The following is a 27,069-nucleotide window of genomic DNA, read 5'->3' as shown; positions in this document are numbered from 1 at the left end:
AATATATTTGTATTGTTTTTTAATGTTGTATTTTATGTATTATGTATTTCACATTATTTAATATATTATCCATTGTTCCTCGCTGTAAAGCACTTTGTGATGGTGGCCCACTATGAAAGACGCTATGTAAAATTAATATTGATTGAAAGGCAGCAAATTCCCTTTTGACGATTGACAGCAATGTAATTTCTTAGGTTCTGCTGACCTCTGGTGGACACTAAATCAAATAATTACCTCATTTGCTCTGGTGAGCTGCTGAAATGAGCCAATCATATCTGGGCCAATTTGACCAATTGTCAAATACATTCCAAATGGTATAATATGATTAACACTGAAAATGGGATTCAAGTGTTACAAGCAAGGTTCTAGAACAATGGTTTTCAAACATTAAAAAAAAAAAAAAAACAATACCCTTTTCTGGAGGTTTCAAGCACCCCTTTACAATTTTCGTTCTACAGAATGGTACCACACCTGCAATAAAACCAAAAGCAGAATAATCTGATTAAAACAAAATAATAATAATAAAAAAATCCCTGTTTATTTAATATATAATTTATGTCACCGCAGTTTTTTTATGACAAAGTGCTGGTTAAGGATATAATGCCAAACAGTAATTTTTAAAACGTTTAATAACAAGTCTTTGGATGCACAGAATCAAAATACAGTTCAGACGATCCTTGACTTACAACGCTTTGATTTATGACGCACGGCACTTAACGACTTATTTGTATTATTATTGTTTTGTATTATCTGTCCAAGGGCACTTGAACTAGGGGTGCTGCAGCACCCCCTTGGCTTTGCATGGCTTCCATCATACATAGGGGTTACAGTTTTGTTCAATGGCTTTCAGCACCCCCACTTTAAAAACTGTTCCAGTGCCACTGACTCTGTCACATGATGAGGGGCTTAAGTTCAAGCCCCTAGTCTGTACTTTTAAACAAGCCATATAGATGTCTGAGTAATATGCGTGTACCCACTGGGCTAAGTGTAAAGAGTTAAATAAATATTTGCATGAGTACAATATAACGGGTCATTTTTGTAAAAATATATTATCTGGCCAAAGAGTTGGGGAACATAACCCCAATTTATAACATTGCTCCTATGGGAAAATGTGCTTCGACTTACAACACGACTTTCAGGAACCAATTGTGTCGTAAGTGTGAGGGCTGCCTGTATTTGGGAAGATTGTTGGAAACATGCTTATTCACCCTCTATTTGGCCGTTATTATAAATAATCCAAAATGATCTGTACTGTGAATGTTTATCACATTACCATTTACTTCCCATCTCAGCATAATTGTGTGCCATTGTGGCAAAGTGGTAATTAGTGTGCAGGTGTGGAGCAGGTGCAGTAATCCAATGAAACAAACAGAAAACAAAGTATGGGTGAAATGGTTTCTGTTTATTTTAATCCAAGGGGTCTGATGACCAAACAGTAAACAATTGGGGGCTGGTAATACACAGCAATGAAGGGTTGCAGTCCTTCAAATAATAAACAATAATCCAATACACACAAAACACAAACATGGTCACCAGTTCAAAGTGAGGGCTGTAGTGGTTGTGGTGAAAGTACAATTTATAGAACATAAGAACATAAGAAAGTTTACAAACGAGAGGAGGCCATTCGGCCCATCTTGCTCGTTTGGTTGTTAGTAGCTTATTGATCCCAAAATCTCATCAAGCAGCTTCTTGAAGGATCCCGGGGTGTCAGCTTCAACAACATTACTGGGGAGTTGATTCCAGACCCTCACAATTCTCTGTGTAAAAAAGTACCTCCTATTTTCTGTTCTGAATGCCCCTTTGTCTAAACTCCATTTGTGACCCCTGGTCCTTGTTTCTTTTTTCAGGCTGAAAAAGTCCCTTGGGTCGACATTGTCAATACCTTTTAGAATTTTGAATGCTTGAATTAGGTCGTCACGTAGTCTTCTTTGTTCAAGACTGAACAGATTCAATTCTTTTAGCCTGTCTGCATATGACATGCCTTTTAAGCCCGGAATAATTGGTCTGGTCGCTCTTCTTTGCACTCTTTCTAGAGCAGCAATATCTTTTTTATAGCGAGGTGACCAGAACTGCACACAATATTCAAGATGAGGTCTTACTAGTGCATTGTACAGTTTTAACATTACTTCCCTTGATTTTAACAATGTATCTGAGCATCTTGTTATCCTTTTTTATAGCTTCCCCACATTGTCTAGATGAAGACATTTCTGAGTCAACAAAAACTCCTAGGTCTTTTTCATAGATTCCTTCTCCAATTTCAGTATCTCCCATATGATATTTATAATGTACATTTTTATTTCCTGTGTGCAGTACCTTACACTTTTCTCTATTAAATGTCATTTGCCATGTGTCTGCCCAGTTCTGAATCTTGTCTAGATCATTTTGAATGACCTTTGCTGCTGCAACAGTGTTTGCCACTCCTCCTACTTTTGTGTCGTCTGCAAATTTAACAAGTTTGCTTACTATACCAGAATCTAAATCATTAATGTAGATTAGGAATAGCAGAGGACCTAATACTGATCCCTGTGGTACACCGCTGGTTACCACACTCCATTCTGAGGTTTTTCCTCTAATCAGTACTTTCTGTTTTCTACATGTTAACCACTCCCTAATCCATGTACATGTGTTTCCTTGAATCCCAACTGTGTTCAGTTTGAGAATTAATCTTTTGTGCGGGACTTTGTCAAAAGCTTTCTGGAAATCTAAATAAACCATGTCATATGCTTTGCAATTATCCATTATCGATGTTGCATCCTCAAAAAAATCAAGCAAGTTAGTTAGACACGATCTCCCTTTCCTAAAACCATGTTGACTGTCTCCCAGGACCCTGTTACCATATAGGTAATTTTCCATTTTGGATCTTATTATAGTTTCCATAAGTTTGCATATAATAGAAGTCAGGCTTACTGGTCTGTAGTTACCTGGTTCAGTTTTGTTTCCCTTTTTGTGGATCGGTATTACGTTTGCAATTTTCCAGTCTGTCGGTACCACCCCTGTGTCAAGAGACTGCTGCATGATCTTGGTTAGCGGTTTGTAAATTACTTCTTTCATTTCTTTGAGTACTACTGGGAGGATCTCATCCGGCCCAGGGGATTTGTTTATTTTAAGAGCTCCTAGTCCCTTTAACACTTCTGCCTCAGTTATGCTAAAGTTATTTAAAACTGGATAGGAACTGGATGACATGTGGGGCATGTTGTCAGTATCTTCCTTTGTAAAAACTTGTGAAAAGTAATCATTTAATATATTTGCTATTTTTTTCTTCATCTACGATTTTGCCATTTGTATCTCTTAAACATTTAATCTCCTCTTTGAATGTTCTCTTGCTGTTGTAATATTGGAAAAATATTTTGGAATTGGTTTTAGCTCCCTTAGCAATGTTCATTTCTATTTCTCTCTTGGCCTTTCTAACTTCCTTTTTGACTTGCGTTTGCAGTTCTGTGTACTCTTTCTGCGTACTTTCTTTTTGGTCCTTTTTTAATGCTCTGTAAAGTGCCTTTTTTCGCTGAATTTTTTTTTTAATTGATCTATTAAACCATTTTGGCAATTTAGTTTTACATTTAGATTTGTCTACTTTAGGGATATAATTGTTTTGCGCCTCTAGTACTACATTTTTTTTAGAACAACCATCCTTCTTCTGTGGGTGTTTTCTCTATTTTACTCCAATCTACTTCTGTTTGTCTCTGTTTCATACCTTCATAGTTTGCTTTTCTAAAATTGTAAACCTTAGCTTTAGTCATTACTTTTGGGGATTTAAAAAACACTTCAAATGAGACCATGTTGTGGTCTGAGTTTGCCAGTGGTTCTCTGACCTCTGTTTTAGTTATTCTATCTTCGTTATAGGTGAACAAGTTGTGCAGTGTTGTCCAGGTTTAGTGCTGGCCATAAGTGACAGCTCTGGATCTTTTTAGCCATCTAGTCTAGTGAACAAATAACAGAGTTTTAGACAGGCAGAGAAAACAAACAAAACACTCACGGTTCTCTATTATACACAGGTTCTTCCATTTTAGCATAACCATAACAAAGGAACAGTTCACCTCACTACGTCCCCTTATATACCATCAACCATAACCCCTTGGTTAACAAGTGCAACCACTCCTCCAATCCACGGCTGCCACATCGTTTCCCTTCCGGATCGATGATTTAGTGTACAGTAGCTCTGCCCCCTTTCTAGATGGCTGACTTCCACCTAACCTTGGGAGTTAATTGTTGGGCCATCCAGTCCAGTGTAGACTCTTTTAAGTGACGATTTTTTTTCATGTATACATTTTTTTTTTTATCTGGATGTACACCTAGATCAAACACCGAAAATAAATTCCCTTAGCTTCTATTTCTGTCACATAGAATTCAGCCGGACCTAATATTAGTGTCAGAATCCATGTAGAGGTGGATGTTAATGTTGAAACTATGAAATATTTATGATTTAGAGATAATATGTAATACTATTAATCAATTCAAGATCGATATTTTCTTTTACTTTTATTTCTGAGCCATGCTGTGCTGAGCACCTGTGTACCCCTCGTTGAAAACCCATGATCTAGAACATAGAGTTGTTCTGAAATCTAAAGGGATTATTAAATAATATAATATTAAAATAACATTAAATAATGAGTACACAATAGCCCAGTTCAGATCTAGTGCAATAGAAAAGCCCAAGCTGTCTTGGCTGGCCAATCAGGGTGCTTCTGTCATACATACATATATATACTCAACTGTTACATCGCAACAATGAGCTAATGATATTACCAGTGATTGACATTTTGGGGGTGGGGTGGGTATTATGTACTTATGTGCAAAATTAAAGGTGGTAGTGTACTGCTTGAAAATAATATAAATGTGAATCTACTTATAATGAAGCAGAAGAGGTAAAACAATATAATTATTTGATGTGACTTGCTTATGCTTGTCACTAACAGAATGACTGGTCATGTAAGCAGGTAATACACCAATAGACGCATTGGAAAAAATATCCGGATTTGGAGTCCAGGTACACAGGCATTAAGTGGGAAATTGGGACTGTCCCAACAAAATAAAGGCTGTTGGTGTGAAAAATCACAGTTGTGTATATGAAAAAAAGAGCACGGTTTTGTAAATGGAAAACAACATGCTGTGTATATGCAAACAGCATGGGTGTGTATATGCAAACAGCATGGTTGTGTATATGCAAACAGCATGGTTGCGTATATGAAAAAAAACACCATGTTGTGTAAATGGAAAACAGTATGGGTTTGTATACGCAAACAGCATGGTTGTGTATATGCAAACAGCACGGTTGTGTATATGCAAACAGCACGGTTGTGTATATGTAAACAGCATGGTTGTGTATATGTAAACAGCACGGTTGTGTAAATGGAAAACAGTGTGGTTGTGTAAATGGAAAACAGCATGGTTGTGTAAATGGAAAACAGCGTGGTTTTGTAAATGGCCCTTAGTGTCATCTATAGTTTGCAGTTACCACATAGAATGCAAAACAGGTCTAGGAGTCTTACTTTCAAATATGCAGCAGAGGGATACAAAGGGATGATTTTCTTAGAGAATTAAATGTAGGCTATAATGAAGGACCTGATGACAAATGAATGGGTTAAAAGATGTTATGATCATGAGACTGATATTCACCATAAGGTGACCTGTATACTACATGCATTGCAGACATCATTCAGCTGTGTCTCACCCAAAAAACAATGAACAAATATAATTATCACAATAAAACTGGTTGCTATGGTATAGTTACCACAGGGCATAACAGACTTCGTTTATCCACTGTTCTGTATACTGTTATATAATGTAGAACTGTACCAGCTGTATATCATTTTTATTTCTAGTATGACGTCGTGGAAATCAACAATAAAATACAAAAATCAGTTTGCCTGTTTTCTGTTTTAATTTTTTTTTTATTTAATACAAATCAAGTATATGAATTCATATTTTTTAAATAATTTGACACGATTTAAGTATTTGATATAGAAAAAGCAACTATAAAAGCAGAACATAAAACAGGAAATATTTTGTTTTTCAAGGGCTTCTTGTACTTGACCGCATTTAAAAAAAAAAAAAAAAAAAAAAAAACAAGCAATTTAAAAACTAGTTCCTAAATATTGAAAAGGTAGAAAGAGTGCACATTTCTAATCACTCTACACCTGCAAAAGTTGTTGCAGAGTGATCTGGAAGTTTGCCTGTCTCTTCTGTACGCTCCAAATTCAGAGCAAGAGGCAACGACGCAGTTCCATCTCCTCGGCAACGTTTTTCTATGACAACGAAAGCTCTACGAAAGGCACTGAAATCTAACTGATGTGAAATTTGACCAATACAATTGTCTAATACAAAACGTAACACCCATTCTGTCCAATCTGAGTTATGAAGGCGTGACTTCCACTGCAGGTTTTGAATGCTTCAGATGCACAGTACGACAGTACAAATTAAGCACTAGCGAACCGAATGCATACATTTAACTCATTATTTGTGTTTGTTTGTTTTTAATTTCAGCTATATAGGTTGAATCGGGTGTTATTCAAAAATGAATAACGCTTTAGTAGAAGAGGTGGCTGCATCTTTAGTAAGGGAATATCTCAGTCGAAAGGTAAACAATTCTGCATGTACTATAATGCTAATCACATATACTTAAAACTTTTTATTTTACTGTACTGGTATAAGGTAACAATATATAAATATTCAGAATAACGAGAATTATTTTAAAATACTGTATGTGGTAATTGTATAAACTACCAGTATATACAGCTGTGTTTACACTTTATGCAAATCGTCTGTCATTTTTAAACCACAAAAGATTCCTGCCATGCAATATTGTAGGTTATGAGTAAATAGAAACACGACTATGTTATTAATGTTTAGAGAAAGTAAATATTTCAATTAATTATTATTATTTTTGTTGTTGTTATTTGTGCAGCTACTAGTAGCAGGTAAATCGGCAGCCTTAATGCCAGTAAAACTCCAAATAGTATTAATGTCAATCTTTTTGAAAAGTAAAAGTTCAACCAGAACATCCTTCATAAATTCAGCTTAAAATACTATAATATTGAGTAATGATAAAATACTGCTAATAGTAAAAAATAGCACAATGCAACTAATACTTTGTGGCTTTTATATGTTGTCAGGTTTTTTGCATTTGTGTTTGTATATTGAACCTTATACATAGGTATACTACTGGATTTGTAGAATGAACGAGGCATGTTCTACAGTACAACATGTTGTAGCTTTTATATAGACTGTTAATGCTATTTCCTTTTTCAGGGTTTAAAAAAGACCATTGCAACCATGGAACAAGAACTTCCTCGCACAAATTCAAGTGTTAACAACAGAAATGATCTAAGAAGAGTGCTGAACTTGGAGCCCCTTTACAAAAGGAATAAGGTCACTGGAAAAAAAAAAAAAAAAAAAAAAAAAAAAAGTGTACCTAAAGTTTTTCATTTTAAAATGGGGAACACTGGTATTCAAAATTATGGTGTAACCAGCCTTGGGGTTTTTCTTTCCCTTTTATCACACTCAGACCTCTTAGTTACTAAAGATATTGTTATCCTTGAATCGACTTCTCTTTAAACATCTACAAATATTTGTAATGCTTAAGCTATCGCACAAGTGCGGTGGTACCCCAAAATGTTATTTATTTTTAGGAATGTAGAATGACTAGGAGTGGGGCATTAATCATCCAGTTTTCCCTCTCAGGCCCTTTCCTCACTAAATATGTTGATTTCTTGGAAAAGTTAATATTTGTTTCTTTAAATATTTTAATAAACCATCAATCCCACAAGTATAGTGGTACCACAGATCTGTTTACTTCTAAATATGGTATTTGTTCAGCAAAAAATATATGGTATAGTTCTGCAGTGGCAACTGCCAAGAATGATACAAGAAGTGATTTTGTACAAGTCTTGCAGTCACCATTGCAGAAGCATGTCATTCTGCATTGTTTGCATATATTTAAAGAGGCTACTATTCACGGATACCAAGATCTTTTTATGAGAAAAGTGCTTGGGGAAGTGGAAAATGGGCATACAGTTTTGGGGTACCGCTGCACTTAAGATGGCTTGATCATTACCATATATTTAGTAAGTAAGGTATCTGAGTGGGATAAAAGGACCAATAACATCCTACCCCCATTCTGTTTCAAGGCTGCTGACACCGTAATTGTTACAGCCAGTGTATATATTTTGTTCTTGATGCCAAATATTTGAGGATGACTGATCTGTTATTCATATACTTTTTTTTTTCTATCAAGCATTAACTCGGTCTCAGGCTGGTGAATGGTATGTCAAATTATTTTTCATTCATCGTGTTTTCTGTTTATTTCAGGTCCAGGAAATTCCATTGAAAGCTATGCTAGAGATTATAGTAAAGCACTGTATGGAAACGAAGAATATGACTAACAGCAGAACAGAAGATTGTTTATTTCAGAAAAACACAGTGCCTACATCTAGGTCTTCAGTAATGTCTTCAGTTAGTGTTTGTGATGTATCTGATGAGGAGAAAGGTGGGAGTACCGCAGTATCAAACCAGAGTAAAACTGATGTTTACAGGTATGATGATAAGCCTTATTATATGAATATCTTTTGTGTCATTTTTTTTTTAATAATGGAAAAGAAAAATGCTTTCTTAGAGCTCTGGCTAACTAGTTTAATGGTAAGTTGGTTCTTAGGTCCTCCCACATCCATAAGCAAACCATAGGTTTGTGTCTATCTATGCAGTGGTCCTTTAAGTTGAGCCTGTGGAGAATGTTGTACCCAAGAGACATAGGTATGTTTAGGCAATAAGGCACAAGAGGGCATGGGTTGTGCTGGATATTGTCACTTCTTGGTATATTGTTGGGCAATGGGGCAGCTGAGATCCTGCAACCAACGAAGATGTGACCATATCCAGCACAACCCATGCCCTCAAGTGCCTTATTGCTTTTTTTAAAAATATATATATATTTTATAAAAAGTATACAGTGCTACCCTGTTGTAATGCAGTTGTCCCTATTGATAATGTTCCCAAAATAAGAACATAAGAACATAAGAAAGTTTACAAACGAGAGGAGGCCATTCGGCCCATCTTGCTCGTTTGGTTGTTAGTAGCTTATTGATCCCAAAATCTCATCAAGCAGCTTCTTGAAGGATCCCAGGGTGTCAGCTTCAACAACATTACTGGGGAGTTGATTCCAGACCCTCACAATTCTCTGTTTAAAAAAGTGCCTCATATTTTCTGTTCTGAATGCCCCTTTGTCTAATCTCCATTTGTGACCCCTGGTCCTTGTTTCTTTTTTCAGGCTGAAAAAGTCCCTTGGGTCGACACTGTCAATACCTTTTAGAATTTTGAATGCTTGAATTAGGTCACCACGTAGTCTTCTTTGTTCAAGACTGAACCGATTCAATTCTTTTAGCCTGTCTGCATATGACATGCCTTTTAAGCCCAGGATAATTCTGGTCGCTCTTCTTTGCACTCTTTCTAGAGCAACAATATCTTTTTTATAGCGAGGTGACCAGAACTGAACACAATATTCAAGATGAGGTCTTACTAGTGCATTGTACAGTTTTAACATTACTTCCCTTGTGTTATAACCGATTCCCCGCTATATTAGGTGGCGTTATAACGGGATAGCACTATACATACATGTATTTGTTTAAAATAGACAAGAATGAATACATACACAGGTTTACAGGCCTGTGTGGCTACAAAAGTGGACATCTCAGTGCTGTTGATTCTAGGCCAGTGCATTGTTGGAATGCCACTTTTTAGTGGCGATTGAGCAGACCAAAAGCAGGCCCCACAGGAGACTAGTCATACGAAAGGTATAAGAGAGAGAGAGCTCTTTCAGCTCTTCATTTATCCTTGGCAATGCTTAGGGGAATTCAAAATCAATAATTTTCATACCTGCGGGAGCTTGAGAAATATTTCTGCTGTATGTAAACATATCAATTTCGAAACAACACTGCTTGAAAAGCCATTTGCTGGTACCCGGAACAAGATTAGGCTCAGCTTGCTGCCGGAACTAACAAATGTAACCATTTTTCCCAATAAATTTAGATTTTACAATCTTTAAGGATGTTATTTCTTATAAAAGCATACATTTTTGATGCAGTGTGTACATTTTTATTATTAGTCAAAACTATTTCTAAAGCTGACACATTGAAAACAATTAAAAGAACTAATTAAAGCCCATATCTCGCATAGAAAATAATTTTTTGGCTTTTGGGCCGTACTTGGGTTACTTTCATAATGACCAAGAAATTACATGTCACTGGTTGATTTCAACGCTGTGAGGCATAAAAAGATAAATAATTCTGGAAAACACCGACCATGCACCGAAGATGCACTGATTTGGCGTGACGTCACTAGAGGAAAATATGCCATAAAGAGATACCGGTATATAATGGCTTCAGAGTGTGAAAGCGATCATTCTGATTTCTCCGACAAATTGAACATCTTAATGACAGCGAGAGTGAGGGTTGCTGGAGGCCCGATTCCTTACCATTTTGAACCTCCAGCAACAGAAAGTAGTGATCATGGCATCAGGAATACGAGGGATATGCCCCGTGTCAGCGGGTTGGCAGTGCTGCTTGGTATGATGATATATTCTGTACAGCTCCCCCTGCCTGTTGCAGTTCACTTAGGTGTATTTTCGTCTGTTGTATCGCATTTTTTATCTGGCAATTAAATAGCACTGATGTCCAAAATGAAAGCATTGTTTCTATACCAGAGTCAAATTAAATAAGGTCCTTGTTAACTGCACTTAGTGTGAAAAGCTCTTCATCACATAAGGTCTTATTGTAGTGTGTGCGTTTATGAAATTTATTGTTATTATTATTATTATTATTATTATTATTATTATTATTATTATTATTATTATTATTATTTGTAAGAGCAATAGATTTTATTGTGTTGGTGGTAGCGTACTCCGCATATTTCAGGAATTTTTTTTTTGGGGGGGGGGGGGTAAACAAAATGTTACATGAAGGCTGCACAGATTCTTTAGCATATCAACATTATAACATTTTAAAGATAACATTATAAATTCAAAGCTTACCTAAAAAGCTGGATGAGTGGAATCATTCTTTTACGATTTCTGCATCAGAAATCTTGAACTTGAAGTGGGCTGACAAGCTGGTTGATTTTACTTTCACGGATATTTTTTTTTCCATGCAAATATTGTTCGCCTTTACAATTTCTGACTGTGACATCTCTAAGGATATTGTTTAACTGTTCTTTTGTAATTAATTTAAAGTCAAATTGTATTTTATTTTCAGATAGCCAGTCATTAACGCTTTTGACTACCCAATTTGTTTGTTTTGTGGTATTTAGAGTAGTGGTATTTTTTCTAGCATTCCAGTGAACTTTTTTTTTTTCTTCTCTTTCGGGAGAGTTGCTTTTATAAATCGATGTGACTTCCTTTGGTAAGCATTCTTCAATTGTCATGGGCACAAAGAGTTAAAAACTGATGTCTTCTGTATTTTCCATGACAGCAAGGTATTTTGACAAGTGTTTTCTTTGAGTTTGGTGGCGCAGTGAACGTGGTTAGCACAGATGCAGTGATTTGCTGTTATTCCTAAACGTGACATTGTGCTGGATAATGTCACAACTTGGAAAACATTTTGCTTTATAAATTCAATTAACAGTTGGAATATGGAATCAAAATGGTACCCCCCCACATGTTTCAATAATAATTCTAAAATGATATCTAGATGCCATATAAAGCACATTATTTTTTTTTGTTCTGGTACTTGCTTCAAAATTCTCTATGTTAATAGGGAGTGGTTTTGAATGCAGAGAATGCCCCCATTTTCTTCTGGAACGAATAAAAACATCTAACAATAATTCCATACATCTCATTAAAAATAAATAAATAAATAAATAAATTGCTGCAAACTGTGTTTTTAATATAAATGATTGAAGTATTTCACCTAAGGGTGTTTCTTGTTCCTAATTTAAAAATTTAATTTTCTTCCTTTTTTCAGATCTTCTGATGATATTGTGTGTACATCTTACAAGTTTCTTTCATACAAAACTTCTCAAAGTAACAGTAAAATATCAGCAACTTGTGTCGGAAGCAGCGCTTCATCTTCAGAAGGGGAGAGAGGTAGTCAACAAAGGTCTTTTTCTTATGCAAAGGACAGTAATAGTTTAAAAGTGGATGTGCTGTCTACAGACATTAAAAATGCTTTTACAGAGCTCCAAAAACCCAGATCAAGTCGCTTAGTACGTGGCATGATGGCTGCACCGATTGCTAGTTCACAAGAGGTAAGCATCTTCAAGTTCATATTTTGTAAAATGATAAGTAGCCTACTGAATTCTCCCCATGGAATTTAAGTGGAACCTTGGTGTATTTTGGGGAGCTGGAGCTGGGGCTCCTCTCTTTGAGTCAAACCGCAAAAATTACCTGTCAGTCAACCTTTTTAAACTCTAGTCCGCTCTCTAATTCTTTTCTTGCTTTTCAGTTTGCATTTGCCACGCAGATTTGCAGACTCAAACTTTAAAAAACTAAAAACTTTGTTTCCAATTTTTTTAAAATGACTTCTCACCCGAGGCATTTTTTGTTTTCATTTGACTCGGATGAAGATTATTTTCTCTCCTGGCTGTCATCCTTCAACAAATAATCCACCAAAAAAAATTCTCAAAGTAATCCGCCTGTCCTGCTTCTCCTGTATCTGACAGTCCTGCCGAAGATTTCCATCAAGCCTCCGCCAATCCTGCTGCTTCAATCTCCCATTCCTCCTCGCCGCTTAAATGCATTAAACCTCAGCATGATTCTCCAGTGCAACTTTTTTTACAAGGATTGACCCATGAACACACTCCTGAAATCTCTTTTCAAAAAAGGATTGCCCATTGAAGAAGGGAGCGACTGGGCTACTTTATAAGATGCATATTGTAATTCCATATTGGCCAAGCCTGTTTTTCCCTCAAATGTCACAACAGATCCAAACCTGTCAGTTCACGCTCTGCGCCTGCTGTACAATCTTCACTCGCTTCAGATCCCGCGACTACAATTCAGTCTTCAATTTCATCCAATCCTTCCTCTGATTTACATTATCAGATTTTCTATAGTGACCACCTGGATGTGCTAGATAGCAGAATGACTCTTTTGGAACCGGCAGCCATTACTTCCTCATCATTGACACCAGCAGCAGCGCTTGTCACTCCCACTGCTTTCGCTACGCCCACACTTGCTCTTGAGCTACCAATCTTCACTCTAGCGACCGCCACCATTTCTGGATCTTCTTCTGCTTCTGTAGTTCATTGCCACTCACTCTCTCCTCAACTCAGATGCAATATTATTAAAGGTAAAGATGTCAGTGTAGTCTCAATACTTATTGCAGCCTCAGAATTTCTGGATCACAAGGTAGTTGACTGGAGATCTGTCTGTTACTGTTAAATGCTGGGATCCTCGGCTGTGGAAGAATCTTACTTTTGGAGAATTTGTGCTAGCATTTTCTGTTTTTCTTGATGTCCTTTGTGAAGTTTATGCTTACCAACAACAGGAACATTGTTGATCTCTCAGTCAGATATGGTGGTACAATTTTTATGAGTATCATAAAGCTTTTTCAGCCAAAGCAGCTTCCTGGTTAGTATTGGACAATACACCGATTGACTGGTCTCAACCTGATCCTGATCTCTTTAATAGATTCTTCAGTGGTCTCTGTGCCAAAGCTTGCAGAGGTTTTGCGTCCACTGCCCATTCTACCTCTCTGTTCAAAAGCAGCCTCCTCATCAGCCTCAGCTTATTCTTCTCTTGCTCTCAACACCACTCCTTTCTTCAGGAATTTTCTGTTACTCCTATTCATTCTTCATTCTTCAGCTTCGCTTGCTTTTTCAACAAGCAAAGATTCTCATGGAAGACCCATGAGATATTCAGGTAGTAGACAGCTGTGCAGTAATTTCAATTCCTCATTCTGCGCTTCAAAGGATGCCATTTTTTACATATGTACAGTTTCTGTGGTGATGCTCATTCACATTCTATCTGCCCTCTCATCTAAATGCCATTCATCATTACTAATCGCCTCTACCCCATCAACATCCCTGCTTTCTTCAATATCACCCTGATCATTTAATTTTTGTTAATTATCTAATTTCTGGCTACTAATGTTTTTCTACTGATTTACAATCCATCCCTTCTTCCTTTATAGTTTGTAAAAACCTCCAAAAGGAACCAGAATTTGTCGACTATCATCAATTTCGAGATCTCAAAGGGATTCTTGGAGGTCCAGTTTCTAATCCCTCCCTTCCCTCAATTCTCAAGTTTTCTTAATCAGTGTTTCTCAGATGTCTGGACTCCAGAAATCAAAAATCTTCCTCCTCAGCTTAAATCCACATACCTACTTGAGATTGCTCAATTCAGACATCAGCTCAACCTTTCCCTCTACTCAGTCTTCCATTCAGCGAACTTGTTTTCAGCTAAATTCATCCATTTGCAATCTTCAGATATCAGCTCAAGATTATATGGCTGATGCCTTTGTTCCTTCTACCCACTTCTCCTGTTTAAACAGACTAGTTCACATTCACAACCATCTGCAAGCAACATCACCTCTCCCCTTCTCCCTTCAACCAGGATTTCATTCTTTCTTTTCTCGTTCATGCAAAAGACAAGCTGCATCTCTCCCTGGGAACTATGAAAACGTATCTAGCTGAAATTCAATACCAGTATCTTCTTTAGTGCATTTCCTGGCCTCCTCTCTCATCTGTCCCTGCTGTTCACCTTCTATTTAGGGGAATGGTAAAAAAGTTTCCCTCCTTACCGTGTCCCTATCACTTCAGATATTCTCTATCGCCTCATCTCATTTCTGTGCCAAGGTTGCTTTTCTTTTTTTGAAGATCTAGTCATGGAATCCCTTTGTTCTGTGGTTTTCTACGCTCTTCTGAGTTTGCTGTCCCCCGCCTCAAGTTTGCAAAGTCTTGCATTTTAAATTGTATGTGGTGGTTGTGAGAAAACGTAAACATTCATAAAAAATGTTTATTTGTATTCCATAATTCAGGAGTCTAACAAAAAGCGGTTTTTGAGAAGGTCTTCAGGATCAAATGTGCTTCCACTGAAAGACGAGGAGCTGAAGAATAATTCCACTACAAATCCAGTACCTAGTAATTTGGCTACTCTAAAACTTTCTCAACACAAAAGCATATCTTCTGTCCTAGAGGACCCCTCTACTAATGAGCTCTTTGAAAGGGACCTGAACAGGATGCAGAGTGTCCAAGAAAATACAAAGCTTTCTAACCTTATGACTGAACACATGGAGAAAAAAGACACACCAATTACAAGTATCCAAATGAGGCAAAAAGAGAGGGGACAGAGTGCAACGCCAAATCGAGAGATATCACAGGCTGATAAGAAAACGTAAACATTCATAAAAAATGTTTATTTGTATTCCATAATTCAGGAGTCTTATATATATATAGGTCTTCACACACACACACACACACACACACACACACTACAAACATATATATATATATATATATAATATATATATATATAATATATATATATATATATATATATAATGAGGCAAAAAGAGAGGGGACAGAGTGCAACGCCAAATCGAGAGATATATTATATATATATATATATATATATATATATATATATATATATATATATATATATATATATATATATATATATTATTATATTTTTTTTATTTATTTTTCTTTCCACATACAATATTTTCATTTTAAAGGTTGAATAACAGTAGTAGAATGTATTATGGAACAAACAACAATGTTGTGTAATCTTGATTTACAACTTGTTCTGAATAGATAGATAAATGAATATAATGAACAATTTTAGCAGTTTTCGTCAATAGTATTTTAACAGCTTACTTAACAAAATACAGCAACTTCCTTCCAACAAATATTGGGTGTATTTTATTTGCTTCAAAAAAGAAGAGTGGATTTTAAGTTGTTTGAAAATGTACAGTCCTCGGTTCAGCATAACTGAAGAAACAGTAGCTTTAAGGTAACTGACTACAGTATTGCCACTGGAGGTCAGTGCTGCCAAAGTATTGAAATCTGAATCAATTCTATATTGATTTGAGCAAGTTGTCATGAATTCCTTCAGTATAACTCTCTCTATCATTGGAAGTTGCATCATGCTTTGTTTCCAAGTCTGACAAAATCTTTGTGAGTTTGTGTTTTTTGCGATTCCTTAATTTCTATTGGTAAACTATATAATTTATAAACCAGCCTCCGTTATAATATGTTCTGCAAACTCTGGATTTAATAAAATCAAGTTGTTTTGTCTCCAGCGGGAATTATTTATGTGACAGTTTGAATGGAGGAAGGCTATAGTAATTGTTGCTGTAGTTGTGTAACCTATTGCTTGTATAACCTTTCAGTTGAGTCCAATGAACTACCTAATGTCTGGAAATCGGACATAAATTACTCCTCTGTTAAAAGCTAGAAATCCTTCTGACTTGAATAATTACAGACCAGTTTCCAATTGGTCAATATTGGCAAAAATATTTTGTCAGTAATCAATTGAAATATTGGATGCAAATAAAATTTTAAGCAATGTACAGTCTGGTTTTAGATCAAGTCACAGTTCTGTGACTGCAGCTTTGAAAGTTACTGTTGACATCAAAATGACTCTTGATAAGAAATCAACATGTATGTCTTTGTTTATTGATCTCTACAAGGCTTTTGATACGGCTGATTGTGCATTACTCAACAAAAGTTTATTGAGCGTTGGTATTGGATTGCAAGCGTTTGGATGGTTTCAAAATCCTGTTGTTTCTCAAAGATCAATTCTTGATCTTGTTTATTCTATATATTAATAATATCGTTGACAACATTAAATACTGTAAGTACCATCTCTATGCAGATGGTACAATTATATATTCATGTCATCCCTCTCCTTTGGCAATCAAACATTTGCAATCTGATTTTGACTCCATTCAACAAGCTTTAATTCATTTAAAGCTTCTTTTAAACTTTAGTAAGACCAAGGTTATGGTATTTTGTGCTATAAGGACAGATGCTACTGTTGATTTAACTTTAGTTACTTTAGATAACAAAACCATTGAGTTAGTTGACAACTGTAAGTATCTGGGTATTTGGCTGGGTAGTAATCTTGATTTCAAGGCTCATATTGACCATCTTGCAAAAAAAAATAGAAATTCATGATTCATGTTTTCTGTATATACTCAAATCTTGGATCCAATATATCATGCAGCCTTGAGATACATTACAAATTCAAGTTACAGTACTCATGACTGTGTGTTATATGGTTTGGTTGGCTGGACCTCTTTGGCATTGCAAAGGTTGAAGCACATGTGTATTTTTTTTATACAAGGCTATTCTATGTAAGATACCTCCATATATAAATTGAGGCTGCTAAAAGATAATTTGCTTATTTTGCGCCATGGTCTTGGAATGACTTACAGTCTAAACTTAACTTGCAGTCCCAAATAACTTTAGTACAATTAAAGAGTAAACTGCATGAGTATCTAATTGAGAGTTGTGCTTGTTTTAACCTGTCACTAATCGATTTTCACTAACTGATTGTTTTTAGATTAAGTATGACTTGTTTGTGTTTTAAATGTATTTTATGTCTGTGTTTGTATTTTTGTATTGTAATATGTTTTATTCTACTGCTGCTACCTTTCCTCACTTGCAAAAGAAATTGGAACTGAAGTATCTGACAAGCGCTGAATGGACCGCAAAGGGTTAAATCCTGCTGGCAAGCTTTCATCCTGATTGTAGTCTTGTTTTAAATCTTTCAAGAGGCGTCTCCAATAGAAATGTAGGAATTTGCTGTCACTCAGTAGTTGGGTGGGTTTAAAGTATTCAGAATGAATCAATGATAGATGCAAGTCAGGATGGCGGGACATTGTATTTGTTGTTATTATTATTATTATTATTATTATTATTATTATTATTGCGGTAGGTTTTATTTTTTAATGGGAAAAGGGTAAGTCGATGTGAATTGTTAACCATTTCAACAGTTTTTTCTGGTGTTTATTGGCTATCCACCAATTAATTCTTTTTTGTATCAAGGGTGTTTTAGCTGGTTTTATCGGTTAAAACCGAAAATCAAAAGCCCTAAGTACAGTGCTGAGAAAAAGTTTGTGAACCCCAATGTAAATTATGGAAACTGCATAGTTTTACCATGATAGCCTTCTTGAATCAAAACCAGTCTTTTCTTAAATATCTAATAGGGTTTATATTAACCAGTTCCATGTGTTTTGAAACAAAATGATGCATGAATTAGACAAACAATGAGTAATTAAGATTCAGGGTATGTGAAAAAGTAAGTGAACCCCTGGTTTTATCAGCTCAATTAAGCGTATAAGTAGAATCAGGTGTTTAACTAATTAGATAGATCTTCAGGGGTGAGTCTGGGAGGCCCCACCCTATATAAGGATCAGAAACTTTGTGAGTTTGGTCTTCACCATACAGGTGTGTGGAAAACACGTCATGCCAAAATCAAAAGAAATCTCTGAGGACCTCAGGAAACCCATTATTGATGCTCATCAGTCTAGAAAGAGTTACAAAACCATTTCTAAAGATTTGGGGCTCCACCAATCCACTGTCAGACAAATGGAGAAAGTTCAAGACCACAGTCACTCTACCCAGGAGTGGTCGTCCTACCAAAATCTCTCCAATAACAAACCTGGAAAATCATCAAGGATGTCACAAAGAACCCCAGAGTAACATCCAAGGATCTGCAGGCCACTCTTGCCTTGGCTACTGTGAGTGTTCATAACTATTAGAAAAAGACTGAACAAGAATGGTGTTCATGGAAGGATGGCCAGGAGGAAACCACTGCTCTCTAAAAAGAACATTGCTGAATGTCTGAAGTTCGCCAAAGAGCACATAGATGATCCACAAGACTTCTGGAACAATATTCTATGGACAGACAAGTCAAAGGTAGAACTTTTTGGCCTCAATGATAAACGTTATGTTTGGCGAAAACCAAACATTGCGTTTGAACAGAAGAACCTCATCCCAACCTTTCAAGCATGGTGGTGGGAGTGTGATGGTTTGGGGCTGCTTTGCTGCCTTGACCTGGATGGTTTGCCATCATTGACACAACCATGAATTCTGCATTGTATCAGAAGATTCTACACGAGAATGTCAATCCATCTGTCCGTGAGTTGAAGCTGAACCGAAAGTGGGCCATGCAGATCTACAAAAGAATGGCTGATCTACAAAAGAATGGCTGCAGAAGAAGAAATTCTGCGTTTTAGAATGGCCTAGTCAAAGTCTGGACCTAAACCCCATCGGAATGTTGTGGCAGGACCTGAAACGAGCTGTCCATGCAAGGAAACCCATAAGTGTCACCGAGTTGAAGCAGTTCTGTAAGGAGGCCAAAATTCCTCCAAACCAATGTGAGAGACCAACAGTTACAGGAAATGTCTAGTTGAAGTCATTGCTGCTCAAGGGGGTGCCACCAGTTACTGAATCTAAAGGTTCACATACTTTTTCACACATGGATATTGAATGTTGAATCATCTGTTGATCAATAAATGTTGAAAAAGTATCATGTTTTTATGCCATTTGTTTAATCAGGTTATCTTTATCTATTATTAGGAGTTAGATTAAGATCTAATAACATTTTACGTTTGAAATATGTGAAAATCCTAAGGGGTTCACAAACTTTTTCTCAACATGTATATATACACATGTGTGTTTGTGTAGAGGGAATTATTGTAAGACTGTGGGTCTTGAAATCTTAACTTGGTACTACTTTTAGAATTAGGTTATTGTCAAATAAAAATAAAAAAAGGCTGTGGCAAGAAACAACGTTGCGGTGACCCAGACCAGAAGGAAGCACAATCAAAACAAAGGGTAGATGCAGTGGCGCGTGCGCCTTTTATTAAAGACAAATACAAATAAAATATTCAAACAAAAATAAACACTTGCTCACAGAGCAAAATAAAAGGTTTGAAATAAAACAAATCTTGAACACAAAAATAAACGCTAAGGTCAGGTTGAGCAGCTGCCTTCACTGATCCTTATATTCTTTTTAACTAACTCGCCTCTCGCTCTCCCTTTCTCCACTTCTGAACACCCACCTCTAACATGGAGAGCTGCAGGCTTTTTACACAGGTGACCATCTCCCGATTAGCAATAAATTAATCACTTAATTAATTTGGGAGATGGCCACCTTCTGCACGGGTTTTAATTATTAACGTGGATGGGCTTCATCCACGCTGCAAAACAAAACGCACTGCGGTTCGCCGTCATTTATCCATAAGTACATTTTTAAAATAATAACACAAAAATGCACGGCTGCACCGTCATTCTAAATAATAAACAAATACAAAATAACACAGGGACGGAGGGGGAGACCCCGTTCTTCTAAAATAAACATTGTACAGGGCTGCTCGCCTTGTTACATACCCCCCCCCCCCCCCCTTGTGCAAAGTACACATGGCCCCAACGGCCACCTCCCCCCTCAGTCTCAATGTCCTGGAAGAGGGGTCTGGAGTAATCCATGGGGGTAGCCATGGTGGGATGCCCTCCTCCCCCCATGTCTTCCTGGCTGGTAGCTCCCTCTTCCGGGGCTTCAGCCACTGTTCCTCCTGCCGCTAAAGTGCGGCTGGGGGAGCTGGTGACCTCCCCCGCCTTCTTCATGGTCAGCAGTTCCCCTTTATGGGACTCCGACTACCGTACATCCTGCCATGAAAGTGCAGCTGGGGGCGCTGGTCTCCTGACTCCCCCCCCCCCTTCTTTGTAGCCTGCTGCCCCCTTTTCTGAGGCACCAGCCCCGGTGCCTCCTGCGGTCCTGTAGGACTAGCAAGCCAGACAGTGGCCCCAGGCGAAACAGAGGAGAGACAGGCAACCCCAGGCGAAGCGGGACCCTCGGCGACCCCAGGCGAAACAGAGAAGAGACAGGCAACCCCAGGCGAAGCGGGACCCTTGGCGACCCCAGGCAAAGCGGGACCCTTGGCGACCCCAGGCAAAGCGGGACCCTCGGCGATCCCGGGCGAAGAGGAGGAAAGACAGGTAAACTCAGGCGAAGCAAGACCCTCTGCAACCCTAGGGGATAAAAGAGAGAGAGAAGCCGCCCCAGGCGCTGCAGAGCGACAGGCAGCCTCAGGCGACGTGGACGTAGCATCCTTGGGCAGTGGGAGGCTGGCATCCTTGGCGGTGCGGACGTGGCATCTTTGGGCGTTGCGAAACCGTCATCCCTGGGCGGTGCGAGGCAGGGCAGCAGCGGACCCTCGGGAGGCAACGGCGGGAGGAGAGCCAGGCCTAGCGGTTGTTCGGGGGTTGGCCCTTTGCAGCCACTCTGGCTGGCCGTTTTTCTCCCGTGCTCCCCTCAGCAACCTATGCAGGGGCTGCTGAGGTCTGGCAGCATCCTGCCCTGGTCCCTCCAATGCTGAAAGGAGAAGCAGCTCCTGCTTCTCACCCTCTAGCAGGGTGGGAGACAGAGGCAGCTCCTGCTGCTCTGCTCCTGGTGGTGGGGGAAGTGATACCAGCAGGCATTCATCCTCTGCTGGTGGGGGTGGCGGAGGCAGAGGCAGCTCCTGCTGCTCTGCTTCTGCCGGTTGAGGAGGCAGAGGCAGCTCCTACTCCTCTCCTCTTGATGGCAAAGGTGGACGGGGCTCCTCCCCTTATAGCGGCGAAGGCGGACAGGGCTCCTCTCCTTCTGGTGGCAAAGGTGGACAGGGCTCCTCCCCTTCTGGCGGCGAAGGCAGATGGGGCTCCTCCCCTTCTGGCTGCAAAGGCGGACGGGGCTCCTCCTCTTCTGGCTGCAAAGGTGGACGGGGCTTCTCCCCTTCTGGCTGCAGTGGGGGGACCAGCAGGCATGCTCCCTCTGCTGGCAGAAAGGGAACCAGCAGGTGCTCTCCCTCTGCTGGTAGCAGTTGTGGATGCAGAGGCAGCAGGCATTCTTCTGGAGGGAGGGGGCAGTTAGCTGGGAAATGGCCCCACTCCCCACAGATGCAGCAACCATACTGAATGCCCATGCTGTGGAGGAGGGCTTCCCAGCCATCCTCCTCCTGTGGCTGTGGCTCTGTTTCCACCTCTTCTTCTTGAGGTGGGGAGTGGTGGTAGTCGGGCGACACGTGCCCGACCTTACCAACTTCAAAACACCACTCCTCCCCCCCTCAAGCAGGTCAGGCAGACGTTCACCTTGCTGGATGGGTGGTGGGGCTTGCAACCAGCCCCGTGCTGCTGCTTCTGCCGCTGCTTCCTTCCCATCCTTCCTTTCTCTTCACTCTTCTAGCCTGAGTCCAGGAGGCGCTGGTGATCCCACGCTGGACACCATGTATGGCAGGAAATGGCGTTGCAGTGACCCAGACCAGAAGGAAGCACAACCAAAACAAAGGGTACGATGCAGTGGCGCGTGCGCCGTTTATTAAAGAAAAAAACAAGTAAAATATTCAAACAAAAATAAACACTTGCTGACAGAGCAAAATAAAAGGTTTGAAATAAAACAAATCTCGAACACAAAAATAAACACTAAAGTCAGGCTGAGCAGCTGCCTTCACTGATCCTTATATTCTTTTTAACTATCTCTCCCGCCTCTCGCTCTCCCGTTCTCCACTTCTGAACACCCACCTCTAACATGGAGAGCTGCAGGCTTTTTACACAGGTGACCATCTCCCGATTAGCAATAAATTAATCACTTAATTTGGGAGATGGCCACCTTCTGCACGGGTTTTAATTATTAACGTGGATGGGCTTCATCCACGCTGCAAAACAAAACACACTGCAGTTCGCCGTCATTTATCCATAAATACATATTTAAAATAATAACACAAAAATGCACGGCTGCGCCGTCATACAAAATAATAAACAAATACAAAATAACACAGGGGCGGAGGTGGAGACCCCGTTCTAAAATTAAAACTGTACAGGGCTGCTCACCCTGTTACAAAGGCTTTTGTGTTTTTTTTTTGTTTATAAGCTTTTCTTTTGTTTTGCTAAAATTAGCCGTGATTACTTAAGGCAGAACTTTTCTATATATATTTCCTGGCACGTGGTTTATGAAAAGGCTGATCAAGATTGCATGTAAATAATCCCTAGTTTTTGTAGAGGTACTTTGTTCTTCAGAACACTATGTCAAAACTTGGAAGAACAGACAACGTTTCCCGACTCGCATTTCATAACTTCAAGATTTACTTAGTAATAGTGCGTACATCAAAATACATCAAACTAGGTTTCCACTGAAAATCCCAAAGGGTATCTGTTTTCAGAGATATATGTATGTATATATACATACATTTGAAAAATGAAAACTTCTGTGTACCAAAAGGAGCAAAATCTAAATGAAACAAGGTAATGTAAGTACATACAAATGTGAACAATTGATTCAAAATGATAAAAAACTACTTTTACTCAAAACGTCCTGATATACAGGATTCTGCTGCGTAAAGTCCCGGTTTGAACAATCAACCACTCCCACTGTCGCCCCCAACTTGTAGCTGAAATTTAAGATGATACAGGCTCTGCAGTATGAATCATGGGGTTTCCATGCAAGTTTTTTTTATTTTTTTTAACTCGAGACATTTACACGAGAAAAATGTCTTGTGTAAAACGCTTTTTTGGTTTTCCATTTGCTAAATTTTTTTTACTCGAGTAAACCAGGCTTTTCACCCGACGTCATACAAATAAATTGGAATGCTGAGGGTTGATATGTAAATTACCTATGCGGAAAGTACTGTTTTTGTATTACTACTAATGATTACTAAGTGAACAGCATTGCCATTTTGACTGAGAAAGGGTCAATTATCAGTGAGAAAACTTTGGCCACGCATTAAAACTTTTGATATATTTTTGGCATTATACAATTTTGTAACAATATTCCAACACAAGTATCTCAACAATTTTAAAATTTACTGTAAATTTAAACAAGACATTTACTGTGGCTCTGCTTCTGATTTTGAATCATCCTCTAATCATATGAAGCCCTGTCAGTTGTTATCATAGATGTAGACTGCATGCTTAATGAGTGGCCTGCATAAAATTGCTTTATTACTGCTTAAAACACTGGCGTCTGCACTGCCTTCAATTGTAACCATTTTTAGGGCTAGTAATTGTTCCATTCTTGGGAATACCAAATTCCATCTGTTCCCACTTTATATTAACGTATTAATAATTAAATATGGCATTTGAACGTAAATATAATGTAGCTAGTTAAAATAAGTACATTTAATAAATATTACCACAATTTTTTTCAGAATTTTTTTTTTTCAATCAGAAAAGATAGTAATGCTCCTGAAGACACTTCAAACCTGTCATAATGTTTATAGACATAACTTGGCTCATTGCTGGAATTAAAAGCAGGAAAACCTAATAATTATATTACAACAGTTCAGAAAACCAAATGTCCAGCACAGTTGTGAGAATTATATTTAGTCTTCACTAACACAGTTCAGTCTACAAATAAAGGTATTTTGAAAAGACCTGTTTAGCTTATTGCTGGCATTTACAATAACAATAAAAATATGAAACAGTTTAGTAACAGTCCAGCAATGTCATGTGAGAGTAATCATATGTACAATATTCCACAAATTAAGTTTAGCATTTTACTAGCATTATAATAATAACCAGGATAAAATATGAAACACTGATAAAGGCATGTTGGCTGACTCATTGCTCTAAAACAGGTTGACTGTTATGAATTACCCGATTTGTAATTTAAATAGCACCCCTTTTAATGTAAACGAATAATTAATCCTGTCAATTGTTTCTTTCCTAACTCTGCAGTGTTATTTGCAAGATTTAAAAAGAGGCGTGTCTCCAGATAGAATGTCTTTATGAAACCAACGGTGTGTAGTGTAGTGACTGCATCCTTTACACAGTAAAGTGATCAATTTCTTTTAAGGATTGTAGAACTAGAAAAATAGTTTTTGAGCTCATTTCTTCGTCGTCAAAAAACATAAATTAAGACACGGCCATGGTTTAAAATTGCTAATTATAGCTTCATTAATGGCAGATAGTGTGGAAAGAAATAAACTAAACAATAATGACATACGAATTTAATTTAGCTTACTTACTTCGGGAAAGCTCTGCATTGAGCGTGATAACTTTAGTCTTTGTTTATCAACATAGAAGAATGTAGTGCTTTGATGGTACTTGTTTGTTGATTTCGTCCACGTCCGTTTTGTGTTTTGTTTGTCTGTTTCTTTGGCCAACGCGCCCTTTATTTTCAGTTGTGTGTTTTGTTTATTATTTAATAAAACACTGGGCGCCGTAACGTCTCAGGTTCACCGCCATTACCTGTTTTGGTTTCTGTGTTCTTCCGGGTCTGAAGTCACCACTACAGCCATCCAGGTCACAGTGCCTCAGTATTTCATGCATTTAATTTTTTTTCTACTTATCTACACACTATACACCACAATGTTAAGGGAAACAAGTTTTTATTAAGAAAAAAATTATATATTAAAAATACAAAACTGAAAGATCATAATTGTTTAAGTCTCCACCCCCCTGTAATACTTGGTGGAAGCACCTTTGGCAGCAATTACAGCTGTGAGTCTGTTGAGGTTGGTCTCTACCAACTTTGCACACCTACATTTGGCAATATTTGACCATTCTTCTTTACAAACTGTTCAAGCTCTGTCAAGCTGCTTGGGGAGCGTTGATGGACAGTAGTCTTGCTAGTCATCCCACAAATTTTCGATTGGATTTAGGTCGGGGCTCTGACTGGGCCAATCAAGGACATTTACCTTTTTGTTCCTTAGCCATTCCAATGTAATTTCGCTGTGTTCTTTGGGTCGTTATCATGCTGAAAGGTGAACTTCTATCCCAGTTTCAGCTTCCTTGCAGAGGGCAGCAGGTTTTCTTCAAGGACTTCTCTGTACTTTGCTCCATTCATTTTCCCTTCTATCCTGACAAGTGCCCCAGTCCCTGCCGATGAGAAAAATCCCCATAACATGATGCTGCCACCACCATGCTTCACAGTAGGGATGGTGTTCTTTGGGTGATGCACTGTGTTGGGTTTGTGCCAAACATAACACTTTGCATTTAGGCCAAAAAGTTCTATTTTAGTTTTGTCAGACCACAAAAGTTTTTGCCACATAGCTGCATAATCTCCTGAGTGTTTTTTTATGCATACTTCAAATGGGATTCAAGGTGGGCTTTCTTGAGTAATGGCTTCCTTCTTGCCAGCCTGCAATACAGGCCATATTTGTGGAGTGCTTGAGATATTGTTGTCACATGCACACTTTGACAAGTCTTGGCCATAAAAGCCTGTAGCTCTTGCAAAGTTGCCATTGGCCTCTTGGTAGCCTCTCTGATCAGTCTCCTTCTTGCTCGGTCATCCAGTTTGGAGGAACAGCCTGATCTACGCAGGGTCTTGGTGGTGCCATACACCTTCCACTTCTTAAAAACTGTCTTGACCATGCTCCAAGGCATATTCAAGGCCTTTGATATTTTTTATACCCATCCCCTGATCTGTGTCTTTGAGCAACTTTGTCCCGGAGTTCTTTTGAAAGCACCTTGGTGCTCATGGTTGAGTCTTTGCTTTGAAATGCACTACCCAGCAGAGGGAACCTACAGGAACAGCTGAATTTATTCTGTAATCACGTGAATCACTACAGTGTAACACAGGTGGAGGCCGCTTAATTTTGTGTGTGATTTTGAAGGTGATTGGTTATACCTGAGCTAATTTAGGATTGCTATTACAAGGGGGGTGGACACTTATCCAACCATGCTATTTCAGTTTTTATTTTTAATTAATTTTCTGCAAATTTCTAGACTATTTTTTTCACATGGAAGTTGTGTGGTAGGATGTATAGATAAATGAAAAAAAATTCCTAATTCCAGGCTATAAGGCAACAAAAGGTGAATTTTTTTAAAGGGGGTGTAGCCTTTCTATAGGCACTGTGTGTGTGTGTGTGTGTGTGTGTGTGTGTGTGTGTGTGTGTGTGTGTGTGTGTATATATATATATATATATATATATATATATATATATATATATATATATATATATATATATACATAAAAGTTGAATGGCTTCCCACAATATATCTCAGTCTTCTAAACGCCTACAGGTAGATTGGAATCGCTACATGACAGTTGGATACAAATGTCACCAGAATGAAACCTGAAACACTAGACTGAGAAACTGATCATAAAAACTTGATGTACGCACGTACAGCATGTTACTGTAAGTGGGTTTTCATTTGACGTAAGTG

The 27,069-nt window shown here is 38.3% G+C and overlaps 1 protein-coding gene across 1 annotated transcript in view; it reads left to right on the top strand.

Moving 5' to 3' along the window:
- The first annotated feature begins 6,405 nt into the window (after positions 1 to 6,405).
- Positions 6,406 to 27,069, top strand: part of LOC121313897 (probable ubiquitin carboxyl-terminal hydrolase MINDY-4) — a 52,441-nt gene continuing 31,777 nt past the window's right edge. Inside the window, exons 1-4 of the mRNA XM_041246683.1 lie at positions 6,406 to 6,574; positions 7,246 to 7,365; positions 8,305 to 8,528; positions 11,943 to 12,064. Of these exons, the coding sequence (XP_041102617.1) occupies positions 6,512 to 6,574; positions 7,246 to 7,365; positions 8,305 to 8,528; positions 11,943 to 12,064 (529 nt within the window). The 5' untranslated portion in view covers positions 6,406 to 6,511. The remainder of the gene's footprint in view (positions 6,575 to 7,245; positions 7,366 to 8,304; positions 8,529 to 11,942; positions 12,065 to 27,069) is intronic.

The sequence above is a fragment of the Polyodon spathula genome, chromosome 4 (assembly GCF_017654505.1).
Source record: "Polyodon spathula isolate WHYD16114869_AA chromosome 4, ASM1765450v1, whole genome shotgun sequence".
NCBI lineage: Eukaryota > Metazoa > Chordata > Actinopteri > Acipenseriformes > Polyodontidae > Polyodon > Polyodon spathula.
The sequence above is the reverse complement of the archived record's forward strand: the minus strand, read 5'-3'. Positions and strand labels throughout refer to the sequence as shown.